Source organism: Miniopterus natalensis, chromosome 2 (genome assembly GCF_054644295.1).
Source record: "Miniopterus natalensis isolate mMinNat1 chromosome 2, mMinNat1.hap1, whole genome shotgun sequence".
NCBI lineage: Eukaryota > Metazoa > Chordata > Mammalia > Chiroptera > Miniopteridae > Miniopterus > Miniopterus natalensis.
In genome coordinates, this window is record NC_142082.1 from 137,467,465 (window position 1) to 137,493,452 (window position 25,988).

The 25,988-nt window shown below is 45.6% G+C and overlaps 3 protein-coding genes across 7 annotated transcripts; 2 read left to right on the forward strand and 1 right to left on the reverse strand.

Moving 5' to 3' along the window:
* Positions 1-2,201: 2,201 nt before the first annotated feature.
* APOF (apolipoprotein F) lies at positions 2,202-3,190 on the forward strand. The gene has a single exon (XM_016224491.2). The coding sequence runs from the start codon at positions 2,202-2,204 to the stop codon at positions 3,144-3,146; it is 945 nt and encodes a 314-aa protein (XP_016079977.2). The 3' UTR covers positions 3,147-3,190.
* Positions 3,191-3,820: 630 nt separating this feature from the next.
* On the forward strand, positions 3,821-19,462 carry STAT2 (signal transducer and activator of transcription 2). 5 transcript variants are annotated; one of them, XM_016224495.2, is made up of 25 exons: positions 3,825-3,913; positions 4,131-4,257; positions 6,903-7,067; positions 7,232-7,385; positions 7,701-7,796; positions 7,970-8,059; positions 8,151-8,226; positions 8,668-8,750; positions 8,912-9,066; positions 12,101-12,259; positions 12,365-12,457; positions 12,676-12,735; positions 13,171-13,191; positions 13,416-13,509; positions 13,658-13,705; positions 13,787-13,870; positions 14,035-14,133; positions 14,236-14,371; positions 14,461-14,513; positions 14,634-14,728; positions 15,297-15,433; positions 15,612-15,794; positions 15,996-16,053; positions 17,317-17,645; positions 17,930-19,462. In XM_016224495.2, the coding sequence occupies exons 3-25, from the start codon at positions 6,937-6,939 to the stop codon at positions 18,070-18,072; spliced, it is 2,577 nt and encodes an 858-aa protein (XP_016079981.2). In that variant the 5' UTR covers positions 3,825-3,913; positions 4,131-4,257; positions 6,903-6,936; the 3' UTR covers positions 18,073-19,462. The 5 variants fall into 5 exon arrangements, with proteins under 5 accessions (XP_016079978.2, XP_016079981.2, XP_016079979.2 ...); XM_016224493.2 differs by having other exon boundaries at positions 6,930-7,067; XM_016224492.2 differs by lacking the exon at positions 4,131-4,257 and having other exon boundaries at positions 3,821-3,913; positions 6,930-7,067.
* A 1,155-nt stretch (positions 19,463-20,617) lies between these two features.
* IL23A (interleukin 23 subunit alpha) lies at positions 20,618-22,294 on the reverse strand. Its single transcript, XM_016224429.2, has 4 exons — positions 21,861-22,294; positions 21,545-21,655; positions 20,889-21,035; positions 20,618-20,779 (listed from the first exon to the last, which is right to left on the reverse strand). The coding sequence occupies exons 1-4, from the start codon at positions 22,026-22,028 to the stop codon at positions 20,618-20,620; spliced, it is 588 nt and encodes a 195-aa protein (XP_016079915.1). The 5' UTR covers positions 22,029-22,294.
* Between the last annotated feature and the right edge of the window lie 3,694 nt (positions 22,295-25,988).

Below are 25,988 nucleotides of genomic sequence, written 5' to 3' on the forward strand. Positions count from 1 at the left end.
CTCCAGAAGTCATTGGCAAACCTGCCTTTCACCTCCTTGCTTCCCCAGAAGATACAGAGGAATTTTTCCTGATCCACGTTTAGACCTAGAGAAATCCTTTCAGTGACAGAGACGTGGATCAGGAAAAGCAGTATCCACAAAGAGGAAGGCCTGTTTGTCAGCATGGGGCAAAGGTGAGGCTGACCAAGCCTGAGCCTGGAAGAGGCAGATAAATATTTGTGAATGTTACGGCCTCACTGTTTTCAGAGGGGTCAACATTTTTGGCTGGGGTGAAAGAGAAAGTAAGATCAAGAAAACGGTCATTCCAATTAGGGAAGCACCGTGGCAAAGGACGCGTTTGGATGATATCGTTCCTCTGGCTTCTTTCTTTCCAGAGCAGGTGAGGTTCATTTGAAACCTGGAAGGGTAGGGATGAAGCTATGTTTAGGGTAACTAAAGTTTCCAAGGGCTAAGACACTTCCTATCTCTGACCAGTATTGGTGTCTCTTCATCTTAACCCTTCAGCTACTTCTCAACCTGCGCATTGCTTCTCTCCAGCAGGGCCGTTTCTGCTGACCCACCATCATCCAGGCTGTGCTGTGTCTTGCTGTCCCCAGTGGCTGCCTTACCAGGAAATTCCCAGAAAAGGGCCCTGGCCTCCCAGCTATCTTTCATAGAAACTGGGCATCCTCTGAACATGCTCTCCAACCAGCTCCCAAGACCTGCCAGGATCTCTTGGACACAGCCCCCCTCCTTATCCCCTCTGCCTGAGTACCTATCCAGCTTAGCTCTGGAGGTGGCCCTGGGGGAGGCTGGCTGCCAACTGGGGCCCACGTTCTGCAGCTTCAGCTTTTAGGGTGGGAGGAAAGAAACCCTCATTCGGTGAGAGTAAAAAGCACAATGAAGAGGAAGGGATTGGCAATACTAAGGTCATTCCGAGGGGTCTTTGGGGATCCCCAAGGGAGCTTGGATAAATCCAACACTCAGATTACTCACCCTGAGGAATGTATTGATGGTGGTGAGTACACCACTGGGGTGGCTGGTCTAGCAGTTAGTTCAGATAGTAATTGAGTTTGCCATCTCCCATATTGCTGGTGACACAAGTCAAAGTTTTTGCTGCATCCCCTAGAACTGCAAATATGAGTCTTGGGAACATGTTGAAGAATTAGGCAAAAAACTGAAGAAACCCCCAAGTTAAGAAGAGCCTCTTAGTGTCTATGGATGATGACAATATAATTTATCAAGTGTTCCACTGTTATTCTGAGTTGCTTTATGGGGAAATTGATTCCAGAATTTGTCCAGGTTTGCTTCAGATACTCATTGCCTCTTAGGTGACAAGTCTCCTTTCCCCGGACTATGTTCAAGGATGGGATATGGTAAGCAGAGATTTTGGAGAGCACTTAGGACAGAAGTATTATCTTTATCCCAGTACTAAAACACGTGACTGGTATTAGCCCTGCCTCTCTCCACTTAGTAGATCTCAGTCTCTAGTTTGTAATCCATTTCCCCTTTTCTTTCAGTTATATACTGGGCATGTAATGTGTTTTAAGCATGAGTGGTGTTTTAACCTTTTCTCATCTATCCTGTACCAAAACCCCAAATAGACGCTGTTATAGCTTGCTAATTTAACTTTTAAACTGAAAAGAGAAACCTAAGAAAGAGCAAATAGTAGATATGTATCTAATCTCTTCTGATTCTGGGTCTCCTAGCTCCTGTCACCAGCTAAAGTGGGAACGTGGCAGGGACCTGTAGAAAATGCCAAAGAACGAGGTCTTAGGTATTGAGTTAAAGTGTGCAACAACGGGACAAGGTTTGAGCAGCCAATAAAAATGAACAAATATTTGCAGAGACTACATCTCTTACTGATTATAGAGGATAGCAAATATGTCCTTTATTCCTGGGACAGAAGTGGGCAGCACTGAATAGAGCAGCTGCCAAGCCTATCAAGACAGTCTCACTTCTCGGTGACTGGACTGTGTAGTAATTTGGGGCCCCCTATAAATGGGTGGAAGTAAAGCAAAGGAAGTCCCTAGTAACCTGAAGATGGAGAAGGCCAAGTGCAAACAATTGAGTTGCATTTCCTGTTTCCTAGGCCTTTATCTTAAAAGAACAGAAGCTTAAAGTAGTTGGATGAGGTGTGCCCTGAGTCCTGGGCTCTTTCAGACCACATCCCTTAAGGAAACTATGTTTCTGGTTTTTCCCTCTCCAGTGTCCAGTGAGACATGTGTCGCCTCAGACTCATCATACTACTTGAGCTGCTGCTTTGTTGCTACTTCCTGCTGCACCCTGTTGATGCCATTCCATATGGAAACCAGACAAATATCCTGATGCAACTTCCCTCATCCTTGGAATTCTTGCCACCCACCTCAGGCCCCTTGCCCTGCCAGACCCTGCTCCCAAAGTCCCTGCCTGGCTTTACCTATATGGCCCCTCTACCCAAGTACCTGGTAGGCCTGTCACTGATGATTGCCCTAAAGGAAGCTGGCTGCCATGCTGATGTGCAGGCCCTGCAGCTTCAACTCTACCGCCAGGGAGGTATATATGCTACACAGACCCTCACCCTATATCTTCAAGGGCTAGAGAAAGGCAGAAACACAGAGAGGGGAGTGTCAGTGGATGCCCTGGCCTCTGCTCTGCAGCTGTTGGCCAGGGAACAGCTAGGCCCAGAAAGGGCCCGACGCTCCCTTACCATCAAGGATTGCGAGTATAAACAGGAGCAGGGTGTGCACGATGTAGTCAAGTTGTTGCCAGGAGTGGGAACCTACTACAACCTGGGCACAGCTTTGTATTATGCTACTCAGAACTGCTTGGACAAGGCCAAGGAACGAGGCAAAGATGGTGTCATGGATCTGGGTTATGACCTTCTAATAAATGCAGCTGGACTGTCAGGGGGGCCCATGGGACTTGTGATCACCGCTGCACTTAAACCTGCAGTGAAAGCTGGGGTTGAACGACTGATCCAGTATTACCGTGAGAAAGAGGAAAGCACCCCTCCTCCAGAGACCAGCGAAGAGGGCTTGGGCAGCACCTCAAATGTGGGTGATATGGTAGAAACAACTACTGTGGCCCCTTTGGTATCAGAAGAAGTAAATTCAGCTCCTTATTGGGGGTGGTCCTCATTCAAGAACTATTACTTAGATCCTAGGAACTGGAGTTTTGGAATATAAGAGGTGGTAAACACAGAACTAATAAATCTAATAGTCTGACAAGCTGTGTGCAGAATCCAAATCTCTGACTTGTTACGGGGAAGAAGGCAGTGCTATATAAAATGTCAGAATTTTGAAGTTTGGGGTTTGGAGTCACAGGGTTTGGTTTTGAATCCAAACTCCCATTTTTTGAGCCTCAGTGATCACTGACTAGTAACTTCTTTCTCCAAGCTCAGTTTTTAAAATTCCTAAAGAGGGGATGATGCTTTTCAGCTCAATGGGTTTTGTGGAAATTAAAAACTATACAGTGAACCTAAAGCGTTTAGCACAGTACCATCAGTAGAGTTATTATTTTGTTATTACTTCAGCCCTCCCCTTCCGCTCCCAAAGTGTAGAAATTCCGGTCCCACCTCTTCTTCTGGAGCCCCAAGCGCTTCCACGGTCCGGAGCTAGTCTCATTTCCCTAGCTGCAGAGAGGGTTCTCGGAAATCAGCAGTTTCAGTCCTGGGCTATTCTATTAATTGGACCCCTCCCTCCTCAGATATGGGGCGGGGCGTGCTTGCGGTTTCCCACCAATCGCTGGAGCAGGAGGCGCGGCTTCTGCTCCGCTCGCTCCGCCCCGCGGGGAGGGAGGAGCTGTGGCGGTGCCAATGAACTCGCAGCCCGGGGGTCGGAGGGGCGGAAGAAGCCGAGGGTGGGGCGGGAGGCGTCGTTGCCCCAGCTCCCTCTGGGGAAAGGAAGCCTCGACCGGAGCCTCTGGAGAGAGAGGGGGCTGAGACCCTAAACAGGTATGGACCCTGAGGGCGCGCAGGGATTGGGGGTGGAGGCGCGAGTTGCTCCCTGAGAAGTGCAGCAGGCCCCGGGGGCTGTGTCCCGGGGGCATCAGCCTGTGTCTCCAGGCTGAAATGGTAGCTGTGGCCTGCTGCATTTTGATCACTCCCATCTTGTCGGGTCTGGGACCCCAACCCTAATGCCCCACCACCACCTCCCAAATTTCCCCTGCAGCCTCCGAGATCCGGAACTTGACGTTGTTGCATTGGTTTATAGTGCCTTAGCCAAGGCTTTTACCTTCTGGCCTGTGATCATTTTGATCCTCACTCCCCCACACCCCCCAAAAAATCAATGTCTAAGGGTATGTACGATTTATCATCCTTATTTGTTATGTTAAAAAGTATAAGATACAGCCGTGGCCTGTTTGTTGTCAGTTGGTTAGAGCGTCGTCCCTACACGCCAAGGTTGCGGGTTCGATCTCTGGTCAGGGCACATACAAGAAGCAACCGGTGAATGCATAAGTGGAACAGCAAATCGATATTTCTCTCGCGCGTGCCCTCAAATCAATTTTTTTTTTTTTTAAAGTGTCTTTATTGATTTCAGAGAGAGGAAGGAAGAGAGAGAGGGCTAGAAACATCAATGATGAGAGAGTCATTGTTTGGCTGCTGCCTGCCCGCCCCCGTCTGGGATCGAACCCGCAACCCGCATGTGCCCTGACCGGGAATCGAACTGCGATCTTCTGGATCCTGGGTTGATGCTCAGCTGCTGAGCCACGCAGACAGGGCTTCCTAAAATCAATTTTAAAAAACTTTTCTGAAATAGAAGATACAGCCCTGACCGGTGTGGCTCAGTGGTTAGAGTGTCGGCCCTCACCCCTAAGGAGGGGTTCGATTCCCAGCCAAGGGCGCATACCTGGGTTGCAGGTTTGAAACCACCCTGGTGGGAGTGGGTGCAGGAGGCAACCAATCAGTGTGTCTCTCTCACATCATGTTTCTGTCTTTCTCTTTGACCCCCTTCCTCTCTCCCATCCACACTCTCTAAAAAAAAAAACAAAAAACAAACAAACAAAAAGCAATGGATTAACAAAAAATAAATATATAAAGTAGAAGATACAGAAAAGTGAAAGTATTTGCCTAAAGCCACAGGCAAAATGAGGTTCATTTCAGAAAAGTTTACGGAATACAAAATATGTGCCTAAGAGAGTGAGGGATAACTTGGGAAGTAACCTCAAGTGTTTAGCCTGTAACCTCAAGTGTTTGCAATACATTTGGAAAAACACGTTTGTTGCCTAAAGGGTTGCAGGTTCAGTTTCCAGTCAGGGCACATACCTAGGTTGTGTGTTCGATCCCAGTCCGGAGACCCCTATCGGAGGCAACTGATGGATTTTTCTCCCTCACTTTGATATTTCTCTCTCTCTCCTCTCTCTAAAAATCAATAAAAACATATCCTTGGGTGAGGATTAAAAAAAAAAAAAAAGGAAGAGATAGGTGATTCTTTTTTAAAAAAACAAAACAGATTCGTTTGTTTTCATATTTAAACCTCAGGGTTTGCCTGGCCTGGGGTGGCTCAGCCGTTGAGCCGGCCTAGGATCCAGAAGATCTCTGTTCTGTTCCCAGTCAGGGCAAGTGCCTGGGTGGCAGGCACCATCCCCAGCAGGGGGCATGCAGGAGGCAGCTGATCAATGACTCATTGATGTTTCTCTCTCTCTCTCCCTCTTCCTCTCTCTGAAATTAATAAAGATATATTTTTAAAAAATAAAATAAAATAAACCTCAGGGTTTACTTGCTGCCTTACTCTTTTATTCTCTTCGCTGTTCGTTTGTTTTCCTTTTGTTTCTTATTCTGCCTTACTCTTTTAATACCAGCCACTTAGTTCCTTGAGAACTGGAGCCTGTTCTTCTTCTTCTTTTTTTTTTTTTTTTTTAAACATTACAGTTATACATAGTTTAAAAAGTCAAGCACTAAAATAAAAAAACATTTTTTAAAAAAAGTCAAGCACTACTAAAAGGGTTAAAATGAAAAATAAGAGCCCTGCCCAATCCTTTCCTTACCCTGTCCCTAATTCCTAGAGGTAGAAAAAAAGCTCATAATTATTCATGAATTATTCATTATTCATGGTGGAAAAATTTCTCCCACTCCAAACATTTTTCTTTGATTTGTAGTAAAATCATGTGACATTTTTAGACCACAGATGTGCATGTTTGTTCTTTTCTGTTAGTCTCAGGCTACAACAAGAGTAAGTTTTAATTTCCTAAACAAGCAGATGGCAGTGGGTGGGGCAAGGTAGGGAGAAAAGATTCTTTGACCAGTCTACTTGGTGACAGGCAAAAACGAGTTTTGAGTGAAATTTATGGGTCTCTGACAAAGTTGATTATCCACATGAAGAACCAGAGATTAACAGAGGTCATAAAAGGTGACACAATCTTAGGGATTGAGTGACCCCTTGCACAGCATTTGAACATCTAGAATGGAGTTCTTCCTTCCTACATGGAGAGCAGTTTATAGAGTGTTATTTTATCTCCAAGGAAGTTCCAGCCCCTGATAAAGCTTTCGGATCAGCAGGGATCATGCCTAAATAAATACTTATTACCCACACTATCTTTAAATGCACGAGCATAAACAAATACAAACACATATAAATTTATAATAAATGTATTTGGGGGAGGTAGGTGAAATAAAAATGGTAGAAACATCATTAATGTATGTTAAAGATAAAGGATGGGAACATGGGTGATCCTTGTACTGTTCACTCTATTTTCGTGTATGTTTGAAAATTACCATTAAAACAAAAAGGCCCACGTATTAGAGCTCTTAAATAGTACTCCCTGGAAGAATATATAGAAAACTAATAATATTGGTTTCCGGAGGTGAGGGAAAGGGGCGGAGATTGGGAGTGGAGTCAATCTAGACACCCCTTTTTTTCTTACCTGTATAATTTTAAAAATTTTAATTTGTAATAATAAACTATCATGAGATTGTGGATGATTAAGTCCAGCAAAATTTACAGTTGGAAACCTGAATCCTTCAAACTCAGATCCCAAATGGCACAGTGGGAGATGCTGCAGAACCTCGACAGCCCATTTCAGGATCAGCTGCACCAGCTCTATACAAATAGCCTCCTGCCAATGGACGTCCGACAGTACTTGGCTGACTGGATTGAAGACCAGAACTGGTGATGCCCTCAGAGAGATGGGGGGTGGAGGGGGATGCAAAAAATGGTTTCCTTCTCCTGAGTCCCTAGGATCCTGGAAACACCAAGGGCGGGAAGAGGTTAGAAGACCTCAAGACAGTAGCAATCCTGCAGAGATACTAATCTTTGTCATTCCTGATCCCCAGGCAGGAAGCTGCATTGGGCAATGATAGTTCCCAGGCTAACATGCTCTTCTTCCACTTCTTGGACCAACTAAACTATCAATGTTCCCGCTGCAGCCAGGACCCTGAGAGTTTATTGTTACAGCATAATTTGCGAAAATTCTATCGGGACATTCAGGTACTTGGAGCAGCTGGGAATAACAAAGTAGGAATGGCAGCTGTGTAGGAGTACGGTTTGGGGTATAGAACAGGACCTGGAGGTGCAAATGGATGGGCAGATCGGGGAAAGAGGAACAGAGTCTGGACTTAGGGGATCACTGGCAGAGGGAAGGTCACTGTTTAGATGAACCTGTTGGGAAGAGGCTAGGGTTTGTGGACCAGTGGTGACAAAGGGAAGGGCTAGGGACCCTGAAGGAGGGGGAAGTACTGAGTCACTGAGGGTAAGGTTCCTTGAAGGCAGTTGAGTTCAATCAGTCCTCTTTGCCTCCTGCAGGCCTTTCCCCAGGGCCCTATCCAATTGGCTGAGATGATCTTTAATCTCCTTCTGGAAGAAAAAAGAATTCTGATCCAGGCTCAGAGGGCTCAAGTGGTGAGAACAATTTGTGGTGATATTGAAAGCTCCTGGAGTAGAGAGGGACCATGGAAAGGACTCAGGAAATTTGTCTCAGAATAAGATCCCCTAATAGCCTGTTGTATAATTTCAGGCCTGGATTTTAGGGATGAAAGGTGAGAGTTGAATGTGCTCAGAGCCTGTTATTTCAGGAGCAAGAAGAGCCAGCCACTGAAGCACCTGTACAGAGCCAGCAGCATGAGATTGAATCCCGGATCCTGGAATTAAGGGCTATGATGGAGGTTGGTAGATGTGGCAAGAGTCAGGGTGGGCAAGACTCAACCTGCCTCCTCCCACAGAAGCAATCTCATCTGGGTCTCATCCCTGCTACAGAAGCTGGTGAAATCCATCAGCCAACTGAAAGACCAGCAGGATGTCTTCTGCTTCCGATATAAGACTCAGGCCCCAGGTAGGAAGCACATTGAAGGGTGGGAGAAAGACAGGTCCCTGTTGGAAGGCCAAGGGTAGAAGAGAGCAGAAGCGAAAAGCCCTAGGAAACAGTAATCACCTTTGGCTACACTTCGCTGGCTCTAGTCCTGCTGCCATGCAAATCTAGAAGTGCCAGGGTATGTTGTGGCAGTTGGGCTGGAGGTGTGGCTGAGGGTCAGCTAGTGAATGTTGGAGTTGATGTATGGGAAACTGCCTTAGCAGACAGAGTAGGCTTCTGTTCCAAGCATGATCATTGAGAATTTACCTGAGGGCCCAGAGGTGCCTGTGCTTTGCTTTGGTTCCCCTTCTTCTCCCTTTAGAATTCCCCCTTCCTAACTCTGACTGAGGTCCCGGTCAGGAAGGCGAGGGGTAGGAGCCCTGGGTCTGAGCAGTTGTCTCACTTTCTGCTCCTGCCATCCAGTAAGGACACCTTTGGACCCTCGTCAGACCAGACAGCAGCAGCTTCTGCAGGAAACTCTCAATGAACTGGACAAAAAGAGAAAGGTGGGAGGCAAAGGACAGAGGGAGTGGGCAGCAGGGAACTGGGGAAAATGAAACCTGGGAACCCTGGCCTCTTAGCCTTGGCTTCTTCGTCCCCTTATCCCTGGTTGGATGGTAGAGGATGATGGTGAGAGGTGCTCAACACTCACTTATGCCTTTCTTAGGAGGTGCTGGATTCCTCCAGAGCACTGCTAGGCCGATTAACTACCCTAGTTGAGCTACTGCTGCCCAAATTGGAGGAGTGGAAAGCCCAGCAGCAGAAAGCCTGCATTGGAGCGCCCCAGGATGGAGGGTTGGGACTTCTCCAGCTAGAGAAGTGGTAAGAGGCACCCCCCTGCCCTTAAGCTCACCCAGCCATAGTCCTAGCCCCCACTATGCTTTGTAAGTTATAGTGCCCTGTATATGGCAAGAGGTATTGCTCTCCTTAATCTCTGCTCCCCAGAATGGTCTCGGCTCCCTTATCTCTGTACAACAGCACTCTGCTCTTCACACTACCCAGGAAGCCCAGAGCCCTTCATTTTTAATCACCTGGGAAATATACTTCTTTTGTTTGTGCAGTGAACATAATGCAAAAACTAGAGAATTACTTATTACCTTACTGCCCAGATATAGCTACTGTAACATTAAACAAAAATTGAATCATGCTGTTCATACTATTTGGAGATATGTAGGCTTGTTTTTTTTCTTTTTTAACTTAGCAGTATATTATAATATTTACCCATGTTACTTTTTTTTTCTTTTTAACATGTCTTTATTGATTTCAGAGAGAGGAAGGGAGAGGAAGAGAGGGAAACATCAATGATAAGGAAGTCATTAATCAGCTGCCTCCTGCACACCCCCTACTAGGGATCAAGCCTGCAACCAGGCATGTTCCCTAACCGGGAACTGAACCTTGATCTCCTGGATCATAGGTCAATGCTCAACCACTGGGCACCCATGTTACCTTGAATGGCTGCATTATAGTTCCCTATATGGAGGTAACATAATTTAATTAATGAACTCTTATTTTTGGACATTTAGGTTTTTATTTTCTTTTTTTCAGCTTACATTTGTTTATTGTTGAAACATTTTGTTTTGAACATCAAATACTGCACCAAAATAGGAGCCATTTATCTTAAGACATTGGTCTTTGCCATGACTGAGTACTGGACTGATGTTTACAATTAATTTCTGACAACTTAAGCATTTAGGTTGTTTTAAATTTCTTGCTATTTTTCCAGTAAACTTTTTATTTTATATTAATTCTATTGTGATGTAAGAAAAAAGGAATATGTCTTTCAACACACTTGAAAAATACTGTTTTAAATATTTCCTTATGAGGAAATTTATTATAATTTAAACTAAAAATATACTGGTAGCCCTGGCCAGTGTGGCTCAGTTGGTTGAGTGTTGTCCCATGCACCAAGAAGTTGCTGGTTCATTTCCAGTCAGGGCACATGCCTGGGTCGGGGGCTCGATCTCCAGTGAGGGGCATGCAGGAGGTGACTGATCAATGTTTCCCTCTCTCTCCCTCCCTCTCCTTTCCTCTCTCTCAAAAATCAATAAAAACATTTAAATATATATATATATATATATATATATATATATATATATATATATATATATATAATGTATACAGATAAATTGAAAACAGGTATATAGGGCTTCAGATACATGATCAGTATTTAAATTATTTAAATAACCTCATAGCTACATCTTTTTTCTCTCTCTTTTTTTAAATATATATTTTTTTATTTCAGAGAGGAAGGGAGAGGGAGAGAGAGAGATAGAAAAATCAATGAGCGATTCATTGATCGGCTGCCTCCTGCATGCCCCTCACTGGGGATCAAGGCTGCAACTGGGCATGTGCCCTGACTTGGAATTGAACTGGAGATCTCGTGGTCCATGGGATGATACTCAACCAAGTGAGCCACACTGGCTGGGCTCATTGTATTTTTTAAATTTTTTATTTTTTATTTTGAGAGTATGTAAAATCTAGGGACAGTAAAACAAGAAAAAGCCTAGGATAAAAGAAGCAACAGGAGAGAGCCTAGGGCTGCTTTGGCTCTCTAGAAACATAGGAAAGAAGTCAGCCAAGGCAGGGTTGCTGTCAGCTCACTGGAGAGTCAGAGAAAAAGGGGCCTTGGGGACAGGCTCAGGGGATTAGCCCTGGATGAGCTGCCTCTGCCCATTGCTCCCCTGGTTACAGGTCTCATGGGGTCCCTTAGAGTTTAGGAGATGCATGCCTGTGGGAAAAGAAGAGGGGTAAGGGAAAGGCACAGGCATGCTCCCCAGAGTGAGAGCTCGCCTTGTTTCATTGTGTTTAATAAAAAGAGTGTTATTGCTTTTTTCTGATTATAAATACAATGTATACCAATTGAAAAAATTTCAGACAACTTAAAAGAGAAAAGAAAGTAAAAATCATCCATCTGTATAATTGATCATGCAGAGGTAGTTACCCTTTGTTAATTTTTTTGCTTATTTTTTCCATATTTCCCCTATGCATATACACAAAAATACATCTGTTTTAAGCAGAAGTGAAATCATATCTGTACTATCTTGTAATTTTTAAAAACTTAATATTTTTGGACTTTTCCATGTAAATATTTGAGCCTGTATGATTATTTTTAATGGTTGCATAGTATTTCCTGATGTGAATATGCCATAATTTATATACCTAATATCAATTATTTCTAATTTTTCTATTACAAATAACAAAGCTATGAACTTTCTGGTACATTTGTCTTTGTCCGTTTGTCTGACTATTTTCTTAGAATGTATCTTAGAAATGGAATGCTATAAAATTTATACACATTTTTCAGGCTTTTTAAAAAATAGTTTCAAACTGCTATCCCAATTTGTTTTTATATATAGTGTATGATTGTTTTTCCTGTCACCACATTGCCTATTATTACTTTTTTTATAGAGACGGTAAAGTATAGAAGTCAAAAGTATGAATTGTGTAGCCAGACTGCCTGGGATTACATACAATTTTATTCCTTACTAGTTTTATGACCTTAAGCAAGCCGCTTAACTTTTTGTGCCTTAGTTTTATCAACTGTATAATGGGAATAATAACAGTACCTACTAAACAGGGTTGTTGTAAGGATTAAATGCATTAACGTGTAAATAGTACATATCAAGCGTCGTATGACAGTTAGCTTTATTATGTTAATCTTTTACCACTTTTTACATGAAAGTGGCTTTGATTTTCATTTCTTGGATTATGAATCATGTTGAATAATCAGTGTTTCCTGGATTCTTTGTCCTAATCAGTTTCTAATTCTCCGCATAGTTAAAGGGGAGCTCTTAGAGCCTGTTTGGGGGCTCCAGGAAACTCATGGATTCTCTCTCCCTTGGATTCTATCACTCAGGTTCACAGATGGAGCAAAGCTATTGTTTCATCTGCGGCAGCTACTGAAGGAACTGAAAGAACTGAGTAACCTGGTTAGCTATGAGAATGACCCTCTGACCAAAGGAGTGGATCTGCAGAAGGCCCAGGTTACAGAATTGCTACAGCGTCTGCTCCACAGGTTTAGAGGCCAGGGAGGGACCTTTAGAAGGGCAGAGGGAAGGAACAAGGGGAGCCATTCTTACAGATGCCGAGCTATATATTCTGTTCACATCTTTCTTCCCAGAGCCTTTGTGGTAGAAACCCAGCCCTATATGCCTCAAACTCCTCATCGACCCCTCATCCTTAGGACTGGGAGCAAGTTCACTGTCCGAACAAGGTTGGCATTTCAGAATTCATTCCTGATTCCTTTTTCCAGTCCTGGCACTGTTCACTTTCTGGCTTTACAGATATTCCCACTCTTGGCTGTTTTACCTCTTTTTTCCCCCCTTAATTAACCTACTTCTTCTAATCTCTTCCCTTATCTTTTTCAAACATCTAGTCTATCCAGGGAATTGAGGTTGACCACTTTCTCCCATTTACCTCTCTTCTCCCCAGGCTTCTGGTAAGACTCCAGGAAGGCAGTGAGTTACTGACTGCCGAAGTCTTTATTGACAGGTAAGTTGGAGCAGGTGAAAGATGGGACCAAGGAGTGCCCAGGATGTGGGCTGGTGGGGCAGAGGAGACACCTCCTTTTCACAACAGGGTTCTGGGACTGTGATCTTCCCCCTTTCATTTCTACCTCATAGAAATAATAACTTATCCCTTTTGTTGAGCACTTGCTATGTGACATGCAGCTTATCAAATACTCATTTAATTGTCTGGGAACCCCATGAGTTAGCTGTTATCAATAATTGTCTGGGAACCCCATGAGTTAGCTGTTATCAATATGCCATTCAGACAAGAAAACAAGCTCAGAGAGATGACGGCTGTTGTGCAAGGCCACATAGCTAGTGACCTGGGTTTGAACTTAGGTCTGTCTGATCCCAAAGACCAAATTTCTAATTTCTATACTGTTTTTCTTCCCAATGATTTTTTTCTCTTTCTTTTCAGGAATCCTCCTCAATCACAAGGGTAGGTACTTGACAAAAATTTTGCAAACCTTCATGCCCTGCATGAGCTGGGCAACCACATACGGCAGCCCTGATGGGGACACTCACAGGAGAGGTTGATCTGGGTGGCATATAAGCAGAGAGAGATGGAGAGGTCTGAATGAAGTGTTACTTTTGTTGTTTTCCTGCTGAGTTTTAGAATAACTCTGTTTCTGTCCTTCATATATTTTCTTTCTCCTGGAATAGCTTCCGGAAATTCAACATTCTGACTTCAAACCAGAAAACTTTGACCCCTGAGAAAGGGCAGAGTCAAGGCTTAATTTGGGACTTTGGTTACCTGGTAAGAGGCCAGTAGCTTATATTTCTAGTACAAGGGAACAGGCTGGGGCAAGTTCCTAGGCCTTGGGAAGTCTTGAGGGCAAAACAGGGGTTCCAGGGACCCTGTGATCCCTCCTCTGGCATTCTCTCTCTTTCCCCTCAATTCACAGACTCTGTTGGAACAACGTTCAGGTGGTTCAGGAAAGGGCAGCAATAAGGTGAGGCCTGGACAGAGGACTCGGGGGCAGGAGGAACATGCCAAAGGTCCCCTCTGATCGCTGTGTCTTTGGCTGTCCCAGGGTCTGCTGGGTGTGACAGAGGAACTGCACATTATCAGCTTCACGGTCAAATACACCTACCAGGGTCTGAAGCAGGAGCTGCAAGTGAGTGAAAATGGAGGGCAGGGAGAGATGAAGCAGATTTGGGAGAAGGCATAAGGAGGTGTTAAACAGATACCTCTCAGGGTGAAATATTACCCCTTGCCTCTACCAAATGTCTGCAGCTAGAATCATCACAACCTCCTCTGTGATTCCTGTCTTCTCCCCAGACGGACACCCTCCCTGTGGTGATTATTTCTAATGTGAATCAACTCTCAATTGCCTGGGCCTCAATTCTCTGGTTCAATCTGCTCAGCTCAAACCCTCAGGTAGGAGGTGGGGCCAATAGGTGAAGGGTGGTGAGGAGGAGTGTGGAAGCTTGGTGTGGGAATACCGCTCTGAGCCACCTTGTCCTCTTCCCACACCTACAGAATCAGCAGTTCTTCTCCAGCCCCCCCAAGGCCCCCTGGAACTTACTGGGCCCTGCTCTCAGTTGGCAGTTCTCCTCCTACGTTGACCGAGGCCTCGACCAGGACCAGCTGAGCATGCTCAAGGACAAGCTCTTTGGTACAGACCTCCTTTTGTCTCAGCCCCAGACCTCTGTCCTTTCCGTGCCCTTGCCTCCTTCCATCATCTAACTGTCTGTCTGCCTACAGGGCAGAACTCTGGGAATGAGAATCCATCATTGTCCTGGGCTGACTTCACTAAGGTAACGCCCTGCATCCTGGGCAGCTAGAAGCTAGCGGAGTCCAAACCCCACCCCGCCTTCATCACTCCTTCCCCACGGGGCAACTCCATATCTCTTCCTGCCTTTCCATTCCTCCTTCAGAGAGAGAGCCCGCCTGGAAAGCTACCATTCTGGACATGGCTAGACAAAATTCTGGACCTAGTACATGACCACTTGAAGGATCTCTGGAAGGATGGGTAAGACCTTGGTCAGCCTCCCTCTCCCTAGGCCCAGCTGCCTTTCTGGGCTTGAGAGCAGACTCTGTGCACCCTCATGTGTCAAATAGGGAGAGAGAGCAAAAATTGGTTCAAGGTCATACCCCCTCACATTTGCAGTAATAGAGCCAGTATTTGCCAAGCATCTATTGTGATCAAGAGCCTGCTGGGTGCTTTCATGAATTCTCTCATGTAATCCTTACAACCATTCTGAGTGGTGGGTTTTGCCACCCTCGTTTCAAGTGAGGAAACGAAGGCACAGAGAAATTAAAGAACTTAACCAAGGGGCCAAGTTGTGATTCAAAGCCAGGCCTTTCTGCCCATTTGTACAGCACTTTGCCTTTTATAAGGTGCTTTTCATCTATATAACCTCACTGAATCCTCATACCTCTTACAACCCTGGGAAGTGGATATTGTCAGTGAAGTGAAGGGACTTGGCCACAATGGAACAGTTTGTAAGTGGCAGAGCCAGGGCAAAAACCTAGCACCCTCTCCCTACCCAAGGAAGCTGGGGGGTAGGAGGTCCTCTCAGCTGCTTTCTCTGGTCCAGACGCATCATGGGCTTTGTGAGCCGGAGCCAGGAGCGCAAGTTGCTGAAGAAGACCATCTCTGGTACCTTTCTACTGCGCTTCAGTGAAACATCGGAAGGTGGCATTACCTGTTCCTGGGTGGAACACCAGGATGATGGTCAGCTGCTCTGCCCTGCTGTTCCCACAGCCTCTCCTTTCCGCCCCTCTGCCTGTCCTTGGCTTCCCTGGCTCTGTCCTGAATCCCTCAGCAGGTCTGGGGTTGCGCAGGCAGGGTGGGGAGCTCCCAGGCCCAGCCTCTTCTCTCAAGCCTGCCTGTTCCTATATCCACTCTGCAGATAAGGTGCTCATCTACTCTGTGAAGCCCTTCACCAAGGACGTGCTTCAGTCACTACCACTGACCAAAATCATCCGCCACTACCAGCTGCTCACTGAGGAGAACATACCCGAGAACCCACTATGCTTCCTCTACCCCCGAATCCCCCGGGATGAAGCTTTTGGGTGTTACTACGAGGACAAAGGTGAGAGTCATTGACATACTTCACTGGTAGATTGCAGGCATCCACAAATCCAAATCCTTCCTTACAAACATGGGAAAACCAATATCCAGAGAAGTTAAGGCATTTGTGGGATACTGCTAGTTAATAAGGAAAAATGACTGTCATGACCATCGGTCTGTGTCCCATCACTGACCTCACTGCCTCTGTGTATGTCCCCCACAGTTAATCTTGAGGAACGAAGAAAATACCTGAAACATAAGCTCATTGTGGTCTCTAACAGGTGAGATGTGAACTCTTCAGCCATCCTCCCTAACCCTTTTTGGCTGACATAGTGAACCGAACCTGCCCAATTCCAGTCTCCCTGGCCTTCTCTCCTACTGACCCACACTCTTCAGTCCTCTAGGTGTTTTCCTGCTCTTCTAGTCTCTCTCTTCTGTTTTCCTGCTGCCATCCTTAGGTTGTCTCCACAGGGGTTCCCTGATAATAATAATTATAATCACTGATGTTAATGGACATCTGCTTGATGTCAAATGTGGCACTAGATACTTTTAGAACACTTGAAAAAAAATTTAATCCATATGAGTAGGTAATACTTACAGGAACATTTAATGAAAGTTTATTATGTACAAGGCACTGGGCTAAAGTTTTATGTTCATTTTTTCATTTATTGAATCTTCATAATAGTCCTGTAAGGCAGACACTGTTATTACTGTTTTCAGCTAAACCTCAGGAAACTGAGGTAAAGTGGCATGCTCAATGTACATGGCTACTAAATGATCCAGGTCTGTCAGATTCCAAAGCCCTGCTTTTAACCATCCTCCTGCCTCTCAAGTATTATTATTATTATTTTTTAAAGGTAATTTCTAGTGAAGTCATGACTTTTTTTTTTTTAATATATCTTTATTGATTTCAGAGGGAGGAGGGAGAGAGAAACATCAATGATGAGACAGAGTCATTGATCAACTGCCTCCTGCACACCCCCTGCTGGGGATCAAGCCTGCAACCTGGGCATGTGCCCTGACCAGGAATTGAACCACGATCTCTTGGATCCTAGGTCGATGCTCAGCCGTTGAGCCACACCCGACTGGGCTCAAGTACTATTAAGTATTGTTGTTCCCATTTTACAGATGATAAATCTGAGGCTGAGAAGTTAGTTAACATACCTGCCACCCAGCTAATAAACTATAGGATTCAAACCTTGGCACGCCCGTCTGCAAAGCCTGTGTTCTATTTTTTTTTTCCAATTGATTTGAGAGAGAGAGAGAGAGAGAGAGAGACATCAATTCGTTGTCTCACTTATTTATACATTCATTGTTTGATTCTTGTATGTGCCCTGACCAGGGACTGAACCTGCAGCCTTGGCATATTGGGACGATGCTCTAACCAAGTGACCTACTCGGCCAGGACAGAGCAAAGCCTGTGCCCTTAAGCCCTCTACTCTATTGTCTTCTTAGACTAGAGAAGTAGCCTCTGCTTGCTCTACCGTTCCCCACTTTACCTAAACAACTGAGTCCTCCCCCTTTGTCTGTATTGGGGTTTCCAGACAGACGGATGAGCTGCAACAACCGCTGGAGCCTAATCTGGAGCTAGAAGAGGATCCATCAGAGCTGCCACCAGGACCAGAGCCAGGGCTAGGCCTGGGTTTAGAGCCACTGCTAAAGACAGGGTTGGATCTAGGGCCACCACTGGAGCCCACGCTGGAGCCCACGCTGGAGCCCACATTCAGCATGGTATCACTAATAGTGCCAGAGCCAAACCTGGGACTGGAACTGGAGCTGGAGCCTGTTCTAGAGCCTCTTTCACAGTCAGTGCCAGAACCAGAGCCAGATTTGCCCCATGATCTGAGACACTTGAACACTGAGGAAATGGAAAGTAAGTGATGGGATGGGGCTGGGGAAAAGGGGATACCTTCCCTTTCCCAATTCCCTTCCCTCCCATTACAGAAAAGGCCCAGATCTAAGTTCCTCTTTGGAGAGGAGGCTCATTTCCTTGTGATTCCTTTTATAAGGAAATGTACACCCCAACCCCTCCTCCACCTAAGTGCCCCCTCAGGCCCTGTCCAGGGTGCTACTGCCGCCTCCCTCACTTTCCTTGCTGGGCTGGGAACTCCTTACCTAAGATCAAGGTCTGACTTCTTCTTTCTCTGGACTACCCAGTCTTCAGAAACAGTATGAAGATTGAAGAAATCATGCCAAATGGAGACCCACTATTAGCTGGCCAGAACACCGAGGATGAGGCTTGCTTCTTCCATTCCAGCCATTTCATCACAGATGCGTCTTTGATTCCTTCTGACTACTAGGAACTACGTTTCCTCTGTTCTTCCCATATCTTTTACCCCTACTAATCCCCACGTTGTGATGTTGCTCTCCAAGGATGGGGAATCAGGCATGTGCCCCTTCTAACCTGGGTTATCCCTGTGATTTGGAATGAAAGGATCAAGCATAATAAAGGTAAGGAGGGGCACCAGTGAATCAGAACAGATGTTGGCCATAGCTCTAACTAGGATCCTGGAGGCTTCCTGCTGTGTTGGGAGGTGCAGCAGTTTTAGGAACAGGCCAGGACAGTTAGAGTATACTTGGAGGGCCCGGGGAAGTCGCTTCTTTCCAGTATGGAAGGATTTCAACATTTTGATAGCTGGTAAGACTAACTTGGTGCCCACTAGCATTGGCTCTCAGTGGGGTACTGACACATGATAGGATTCCATTTCTCCTGCATATCTAGGACAACCTTTTCCTTTCTTCCTCCTCTCACTCCTGATTCAAGTCATAAATTTCCTCTTTTCCCACCAGGACTGAGAGCTTTCTGCCTCGGCTACCATATGAGGCTTCCCTCTGAGGAAGAGAGTAGGATAGGAGGTAGACCTCCTCTTCTTACCAGTATCCTCCCCTGCACTGCCCCCCAAGCTGGCCACACCCATTCCTCCCCTGAAAAACATTCTTCCAGCCTAATGTGCCTGTGAAGCTTTGCACAATAACGTACCCTGTCTAGTCTCCACTTTCCCAATGCTTAGGAGACCAGGGATGTATACTAGCTGGGAATTTAGGAATTGCTTTTTATAGTATAGATAGAATGGTATTTTTACAGAGGAAAAGAAGCCCTGGGTCTTAGATATTTCTCTATTAAGATATCATCCCTTTCTTTTGTACAATATATTGTTTACCTGAAAAGATGGTTTCTATTCTTTGGGCACGGACCTGCACAAAGATCAAGTTCCTAACTTAGAACCTTGAAGGTTTATCATGGAGCTCTGGACAACCTCCCACCTTAGCCATTCCCAGGGAACCCCAGGACAACTGCTATTGCTCTAAGGTGTGCTACTAGTAAAACTTGAGATGTAAATGAAAGTGAGGCCCTCTACATGTAGCTGTTTCATGCCTGGTATGTTAGAGCAGTGATTTTCAACCTTTTTCATCTCATAGCACATGTAAGCTAATTACTAAAATTCTGTAACACACCTAGAAATATTTTTTTTGCCCATCTGACCAAAAATAGGCATAATTTTGATTCATTCACACTGGATGGCTATTGTGTTGGCTGTTGTCATTTTTTATTTGACAGTCTAAGGTATTGCATGTTTTAAAAATTCTTGTGGCGTACCAGTTGAAAATCTCTGTGTTAGAGGAACAGTACTGTTCAGAAAGAGACCCGTCTGAGCAGAAGTGGCTAATAAACTTTGTGCTGACCTAGAAGTGTTTCCTCTTTGAACTTCTTTACTTCTTTGCTCACAAAGACTAATGTTCTTGAAGACACCATCAGGCAGTGTAGGATCAAGGTCAGCAAAGCATGGCCTGTCTTCCACCCACCCCAGTATGCCCCTCTTGTCATGTTTCTTCTTACTTTCCTGTTTAGAGCAGCCTTTCCTGACCCTTAGATTCTTCCAAGGGAATGTAAGCTATATATGAGGGTAGGGTGGAGTAGTTATGTAACTACCCCATTGTTCCTCAGCTAACGGTTGGTGCCAAAGCCAAATTTTAAACCTGGGTCTGTCTGATTCCAAAGCCCATCTCTTTTTTTTTATTTTGTGAAGGAGGAAAGGAAGAGAAATAATCACTAGCCCCTTCTCATGCTCTTTCTTTCAAAGGTAGTTTAGCTCCCTTTGGGTAATCAAACTCCCTCTGAAGGGGTCCACAGATATTCATTAAGGGAGAATCCCATTAGTTTGGGGGATTTACCTTTATCTTCCTGGAATCTCCTTCCTGCTCAAGCAGCTCTGACTTTTGATCTGCAGAGATCGGGATTCCTGTCTTTGGCCAAATACACTCTTGGCCATGAAAACAGGGAAGGAGGCACTGGGTCAGGGAGCAAGAGAGGTGCCCTGTTTTCTAATTTCATCCCCTTGTAATCTCTTCCATCTTGCTTAGCCATACAGGCATTAAGACCAGAAAGATCCCAGTTACTCTATACACCAGGGGGTCAGAAGGGAAACATTCTCCACCATAGCCCTGCAGAGTTGAAGAATGTTGCATATTGTAGTCCCTCGTCCCTATTTTTTCACTTGTTTTCTTTCTTCCCAACCAAACCTAGACATTAGACTCAGATATCCACATAAATAAGTTTATTGAAAAAAGTACATAATTCAGTATAAATATAATAAATAATACTCCCCCTTAAACTGCTACCAATAGAATAAATAATCCCAAATTTTCCCTTCCCATATAATAAATACTCAACATGTCCTAGGTCAGCATAATAAGTCTGCCAGTATTGTAATTTTTCAATACATGCAGGTCCCATTAGAATTAATGGACTGATTCACTTGTTGGCTCATAGGTGCCTGAGCTAATAGGTTCATCTTAGCATTACTTAGCCATGAAGATCTGGATGCCATCCTTAAGCTGTTGGCTTTAGGGGCCCAGGGTTGCTGCTCCATGGGCAAAGACCCGGGCAGCTACAGCCACAAATGCCTGGAGGCTGCGAAGGATCTTAGGGCGGAGAAGGAGGCGCTGCCATGGTTGGCTGGGACTGGGGCTTGGGGTCTGCTCGGTCTCCCAGCGGTGCCCCTCTGGCTGAAAGGACACAGGACACAATTAGAGAGGACTCTATATTCTTCGCCGCCCCCCCACGGCCCAGTCTGTGAGATTGCAAGCTGCCATCCTCCAGGTCCCTAGTTCATACCTGCAAAAGTTGCCTGAGACCCAGTAGGGAGGCATGAAGCTGGCTCACAGGACCATCAGGGAGTAGAGAAGGCTCCCCTGTGAAAATGTCTGAACCCAGCAGCTTCTCATAAAAAACCAGGCCCTGGTGGATCCTTTGCAAGCAGGACTGGGGAGAAAAAGCAGTGAAAGAAAACTGATAACCTTGTCCTATTCCATTCACCAAAAACCCATCCAGTTCTTTGCCTTTCCTAGACACCGCTATAGTCTGAATGTTTGTATCCCCACAAACATTAAGATCCTAACCCCCAATATGATGATATTAGGAGGTGGGGCCTTTGGGAGGTGATTAGGTCATGAAGATGGAGCCCTCATGAATGGGATTGGAGTTTATAAGAGACCCATGGAACTCCCTAGCCCCTCCTGTGGATACAATCTGGAAGAGGGCCCTCATCCAACCATGCCGGTACCCTGATATACTTCGGCATGGACCTGGAGAAATTTATTTTTCACAGCCTCCAGAACTGTGAGAAATTTCTGCTTATAAACTACCCAGTCTATGGTATGTTGTTAATAGCAGGCTGAATGGACAAGGACAGATACAACTTTACTAATCACCATGGTGCCCAGATATGTCCCCATTCCCTTCTTCCTTGTGGCCCAGCATCATCTTAGTACCTGACTGTTGTCCCTGAGTGCTTGGGGATCACAGCCGTCCTCACACTGGATATGAGGGACATCATTTGTAGTCTTGTCATCTCCCTTTTCTCCTGCTTCTCTTGGTAGATCCTGGAATGGAGCAGAAGCATAAAAATATGTTGTTTTGAACCCCAAATAGACTCTTAGGCCCATGACTCCCAGGAGCCCCATTTCCCTATCCTCTCTCACTCCCTGATGACCTTCAACCCTCCAGCTTCCATTTAAGGCCACCAAGTCTTCCACTGAAGCCTTAACTTAGAGAGGCTCCTGTTTAGTCCCAGAGGCTGCCACTCACCACATGTCCCATTGGTGGATGTGCACTCCAGGCCAGTGTGCAGAGCTGCTGTGAGAGCTGCTGGCACTGAGCCCAAGCAGGGCTGCTGCCTTCAGGCACAGCCCGGCCCTGAGTGGTCCAGGGTGGCAGCAGCAGCACCAGCAGCATCACAGCTCTGCTCCCCAGCATCTTGGTGCCTGCTTCTCAAATCCAGCTGGTTCTGTGCCTTGCACCAGTCCCTGTGGAATCTTGCTCAGAGCCTGATTGTCTCTGTTCTGTGCGTCTCTGGTTTGGCTTCCTCTGTTCACTGAGGTTCTCAGCTGCTTCCCTTATTTTTCTCTCCTTGTCTCTGAGTCCCTTTTTAATGTCCCTGCATTGTAACACCCGCCCTTTATACTGGTAGGTGACTCACAGCAGGTGGGATTCCCCTCCCTGCATCATCCCCCTCCGTGGGGAGCCCAGGTATGCAGCCTCAGTTCCAGGGGAAATGACTCGTGTGGTTGCTGTGGCTGGAGGCCTGGGATGGGACATATGTGTAATGCTATCCAGGAATTGAAATGGTTGTAGCAGCAGATGGGGTGGGAGCAATGAGTATTTAAATGAATCTAGTCTCAAGTTCCTTCCTGTTTAACCTTTCCCTCATCTTTTTGCCTCTCGAAACTATCCCCCCCAATCTAATTTCCTTACCTCCGCCTGCCAGAGGAAAAACCAAAACAGAAGCATTCATTTATTTCCCAATAAGATGGCAAGCTCAGTTTGGAATGAAGATTTTTTCCCACCAGATGTCCTCTAAAAAGAAGAGGGCTTCTCACCCAGCTGGCATGGCTCAGGGGTTGAGCATTGACCTGTGATCCAGAAGATTGAGGTTCGATTCCCAGTCAGAGCACATGCCCAGGTTGTGGTAGAGGGCATGCAGGAGGCAGCAGCCAATCAATGACTCTTGCATCATTGATGTTTCTCTTTCTCTCCCTCTCCCCTTCTCTCCCTAAAATCAATAAAGACATATTTGAAAATATAAAAATAAGATGGCTTCTTTTTCTCCATTGGTAACTGTCATTTTCACTGGGAGAGAATGGACATGAAGACACTTGGAGAACTGGGCAGCCATATAAATGCTGTATAAAGTGTTACTGCTCTCCCGCGTCAGGCCTCATTGTGGAGAGTCAGACGGCTGTTGGAAGGAGGGAGTTGTCGTTAAGAACCATCTGATTCTTCAACCTTAGTGAACTAAAAGTTCATGGACTCTGTGGGATGCAAGTGATGGTTCTTTTGGGACACCAGTGTAAGCAAGGGCTAGAAGTCCAACTTAGATATTCCAGCCCTTACACCATGGCTAAGAAATCCAGGAATTCTGGATAGTTGAAGGTGCAGAGTGTCAATGACCCCGGTCAGTCCTTCAGCCTGTTGCATCCATGGGTAAAATCCGCTGACACTGATTTCATCACCCTCCCTGATGCAACATCAGTGAAACAGCTGAGAGTGTGAGGTTAGGCGTGGGAGTGGAGGGTGGTCCAAATCTGGGGCTGCCCCAACCCTAGTGGAGGGTCCCAGGACAATTTGGACGTCAGAATGAGGCCATGAGTGACCACACAGATGGCTCCCATAGCCTCCCCAAGAGGTTGATCCTTTCCTCTGAGAAACTTACCCTGAACAGAGGTCTCCCTTCCCTTAGAACTGTTCAAAACTGCCCAGTGAAACTTCTGATTCAAATATGACTCTCTGGTAAATCCACCCTTTGGATAAAACATTTCCAGCATCAGAGATGTAATCTCAGTTTGAGTGAGAAATGGTTTGCCTCTCCCCACATACAGTGGATACACACAGAATAAGGAAATTGGTGGTGGCAGTGGAAGTAGGGGCACTCACCTCACTTTTGTATAATTTGCCCTATGCTATTTCCACCTTTGAACTCCATTCTGGGAGCCCTAAAGGACAGATGGAAAGGCAAAGAGGAGGAGGAGGAAGTGGAGCCCTGGGGGAAGAGATGAGAGGGACAAGGGTGAGCTGGAGGCATGCGGTTCTGTTGCTTTGTTTCACTTCCCGGTGCTTCAGGAGTTGGGTAGGAAGCAAGGTTAGTGGGGCGATTGTGGGACTGTTGTGTGGCAGGAACTACTTCCAGGACTAGACCTGATCTGGAGCTGCAAGGCGTCCTTGACGTCAGCAGGGCTTTAACCGTTATGCAAATCACATTCACAAGACGCTCCTAAGTAGACCTCTCCAGTTGGATGCCCAGGCTCCAAATCCGGTTGAAATTCCCCCAGGTGGTTAATAATGATGGCTAATATACGGGGGGGGGGGGGGGGGGGAGGTTTACAGTTGTTCATATGGAAAACTAATACAATAATTAATAAATAATACAAGATTAAACTCTGTTTTGCATACCTGTAAACAACTTGGTTGAGAACCTATCTGTTTGAGGCGGGAGATGTTCGAGAACCAACTTTCTCGAACGTCTTCCATCTAGAACAATAACCCTTTCACGCTGATACCTGTATATCAATCATGTGTCTCTGAGTAAAGGTATTTTTCTCTTGGTCTATGACCTCTGCCTGAGTCTAGGACCATGCTGAGTCCTGGAAATCTAAATTCTGGGGTCCTTTTATGAAGGTCTATGTACCAGCCTTTATTGAAGGAGAGAAATTCTTGTTTGTTAATCCTCACCCAAGGATATTTTTTCCATTGAGAGAGTAGAAGGCGGGGAGGAGAGAGAGAAACATGTGAGAGAGACACATCCAGCAATCACCTCTGGAACACGCCCTGATGGGGGTCAGGGATCTAACCTGCAACCCAGGTACATATCTTTGACCAGGAATCGAATCAGTAATCCTTAGGTGAGTTGACTGATGCTCTAACCACTGAGCAACACCAGTCAGGATGAGGAAGAGAAATGTTTTAAAATTGTATTCTTTGTGAGGAATTCTTTCCACCAAAGAGGCCCTCTATGTGGCCTTTAAAAACTGAGCTAGGCCCAGCCGGTGTGGCTCAGCAGTTGATCTGTTTGATTCCTGGTCAGGGCACATGCCCGGGTTGCCAGCTCCATCCCCAGCAGGGGGCATGCAGGAGGCAGCCGATCAATGACTCTCATTGATGTTTCTCTCTCTCCCTTCCTCTCTGAAATCAATAAAAATATATTTAAAGAAAATTTTTTTTAAACAAAAAAAACTGAGCTAGCCCTGGCCAGGTGGCTTAGTGTGTTGGGAGTGTCATCCTGAGCACCAAAAGGTCGGGGGTTTGATCCCCTGTTGGGGAATGTATGGGAGGCAACCAACTGATGTTTCTTTCTCTCTCACATCGATGTTTCGCTCTCTCCCTCCCTCCCTCTCTCTCTAAAATCAATAAAAACATATCCTTGGGTAAGGATTAAAAATATATATATAGCCTAGCAGGGCGTGGCTCAGTGGTTGAGCTTCGACCTAGGATCCAGGAGATCAGGGTTTGATTCCCGGTCAGGGCACATTCCCGGGTTGAGGGCTCGATCCCCAGTCGGGAGCCTGCAGGAGGGAGCTGATCAATGACTCTCTCATCATTGATGTTTCTATCTCTCTCTCTTTCTCCCTTCCTCTCTCTGAAATGAATAAAGATATATTTAAAATATATATGTATATACACACACACATTTATGTATATAGAGGGTGTCCCCAAAAATGTAAATACACTTTAACAGCTGATAGCTCAATTTTGTAAATGAAATTTTACAAAATGAAATGTATTTTAATAAACATTGCCTATATAATTATTCAAAATGTGTGTATACATTTTTTTGGGACGCCCTACATACAAAAACTGAACTAAAGTGCCTTGGAGGCATCTCACAACCTGGATCCATTTCAAAGCAGTTAAACTTCAGAGTTAGGCCCCAAGAATCCCTCAGAGTAACTGTTGATACTAAATCTTTAAGAGTTTGGGGAAGGCAGCATCGTGGCTGTGGCGGGAGAAGGGGGGTATTTTTCCAATCTCCTTTTCCAGTGAATTTTCTTTCTCCTAAACCCGAAAGATCCCCACAAGACTTGCAACCAGGGGAGCAAGGGGCAGTGGCAGTTCCTCCCTGGCTAATGGGCTAACTCCTTGAACCTATCTCCAAGGCCCCCTTTTCACTGATTCTCCAGAGCTGACAGCGGCACGGCCTTAGCTCACGTCTTTGCCATGTTT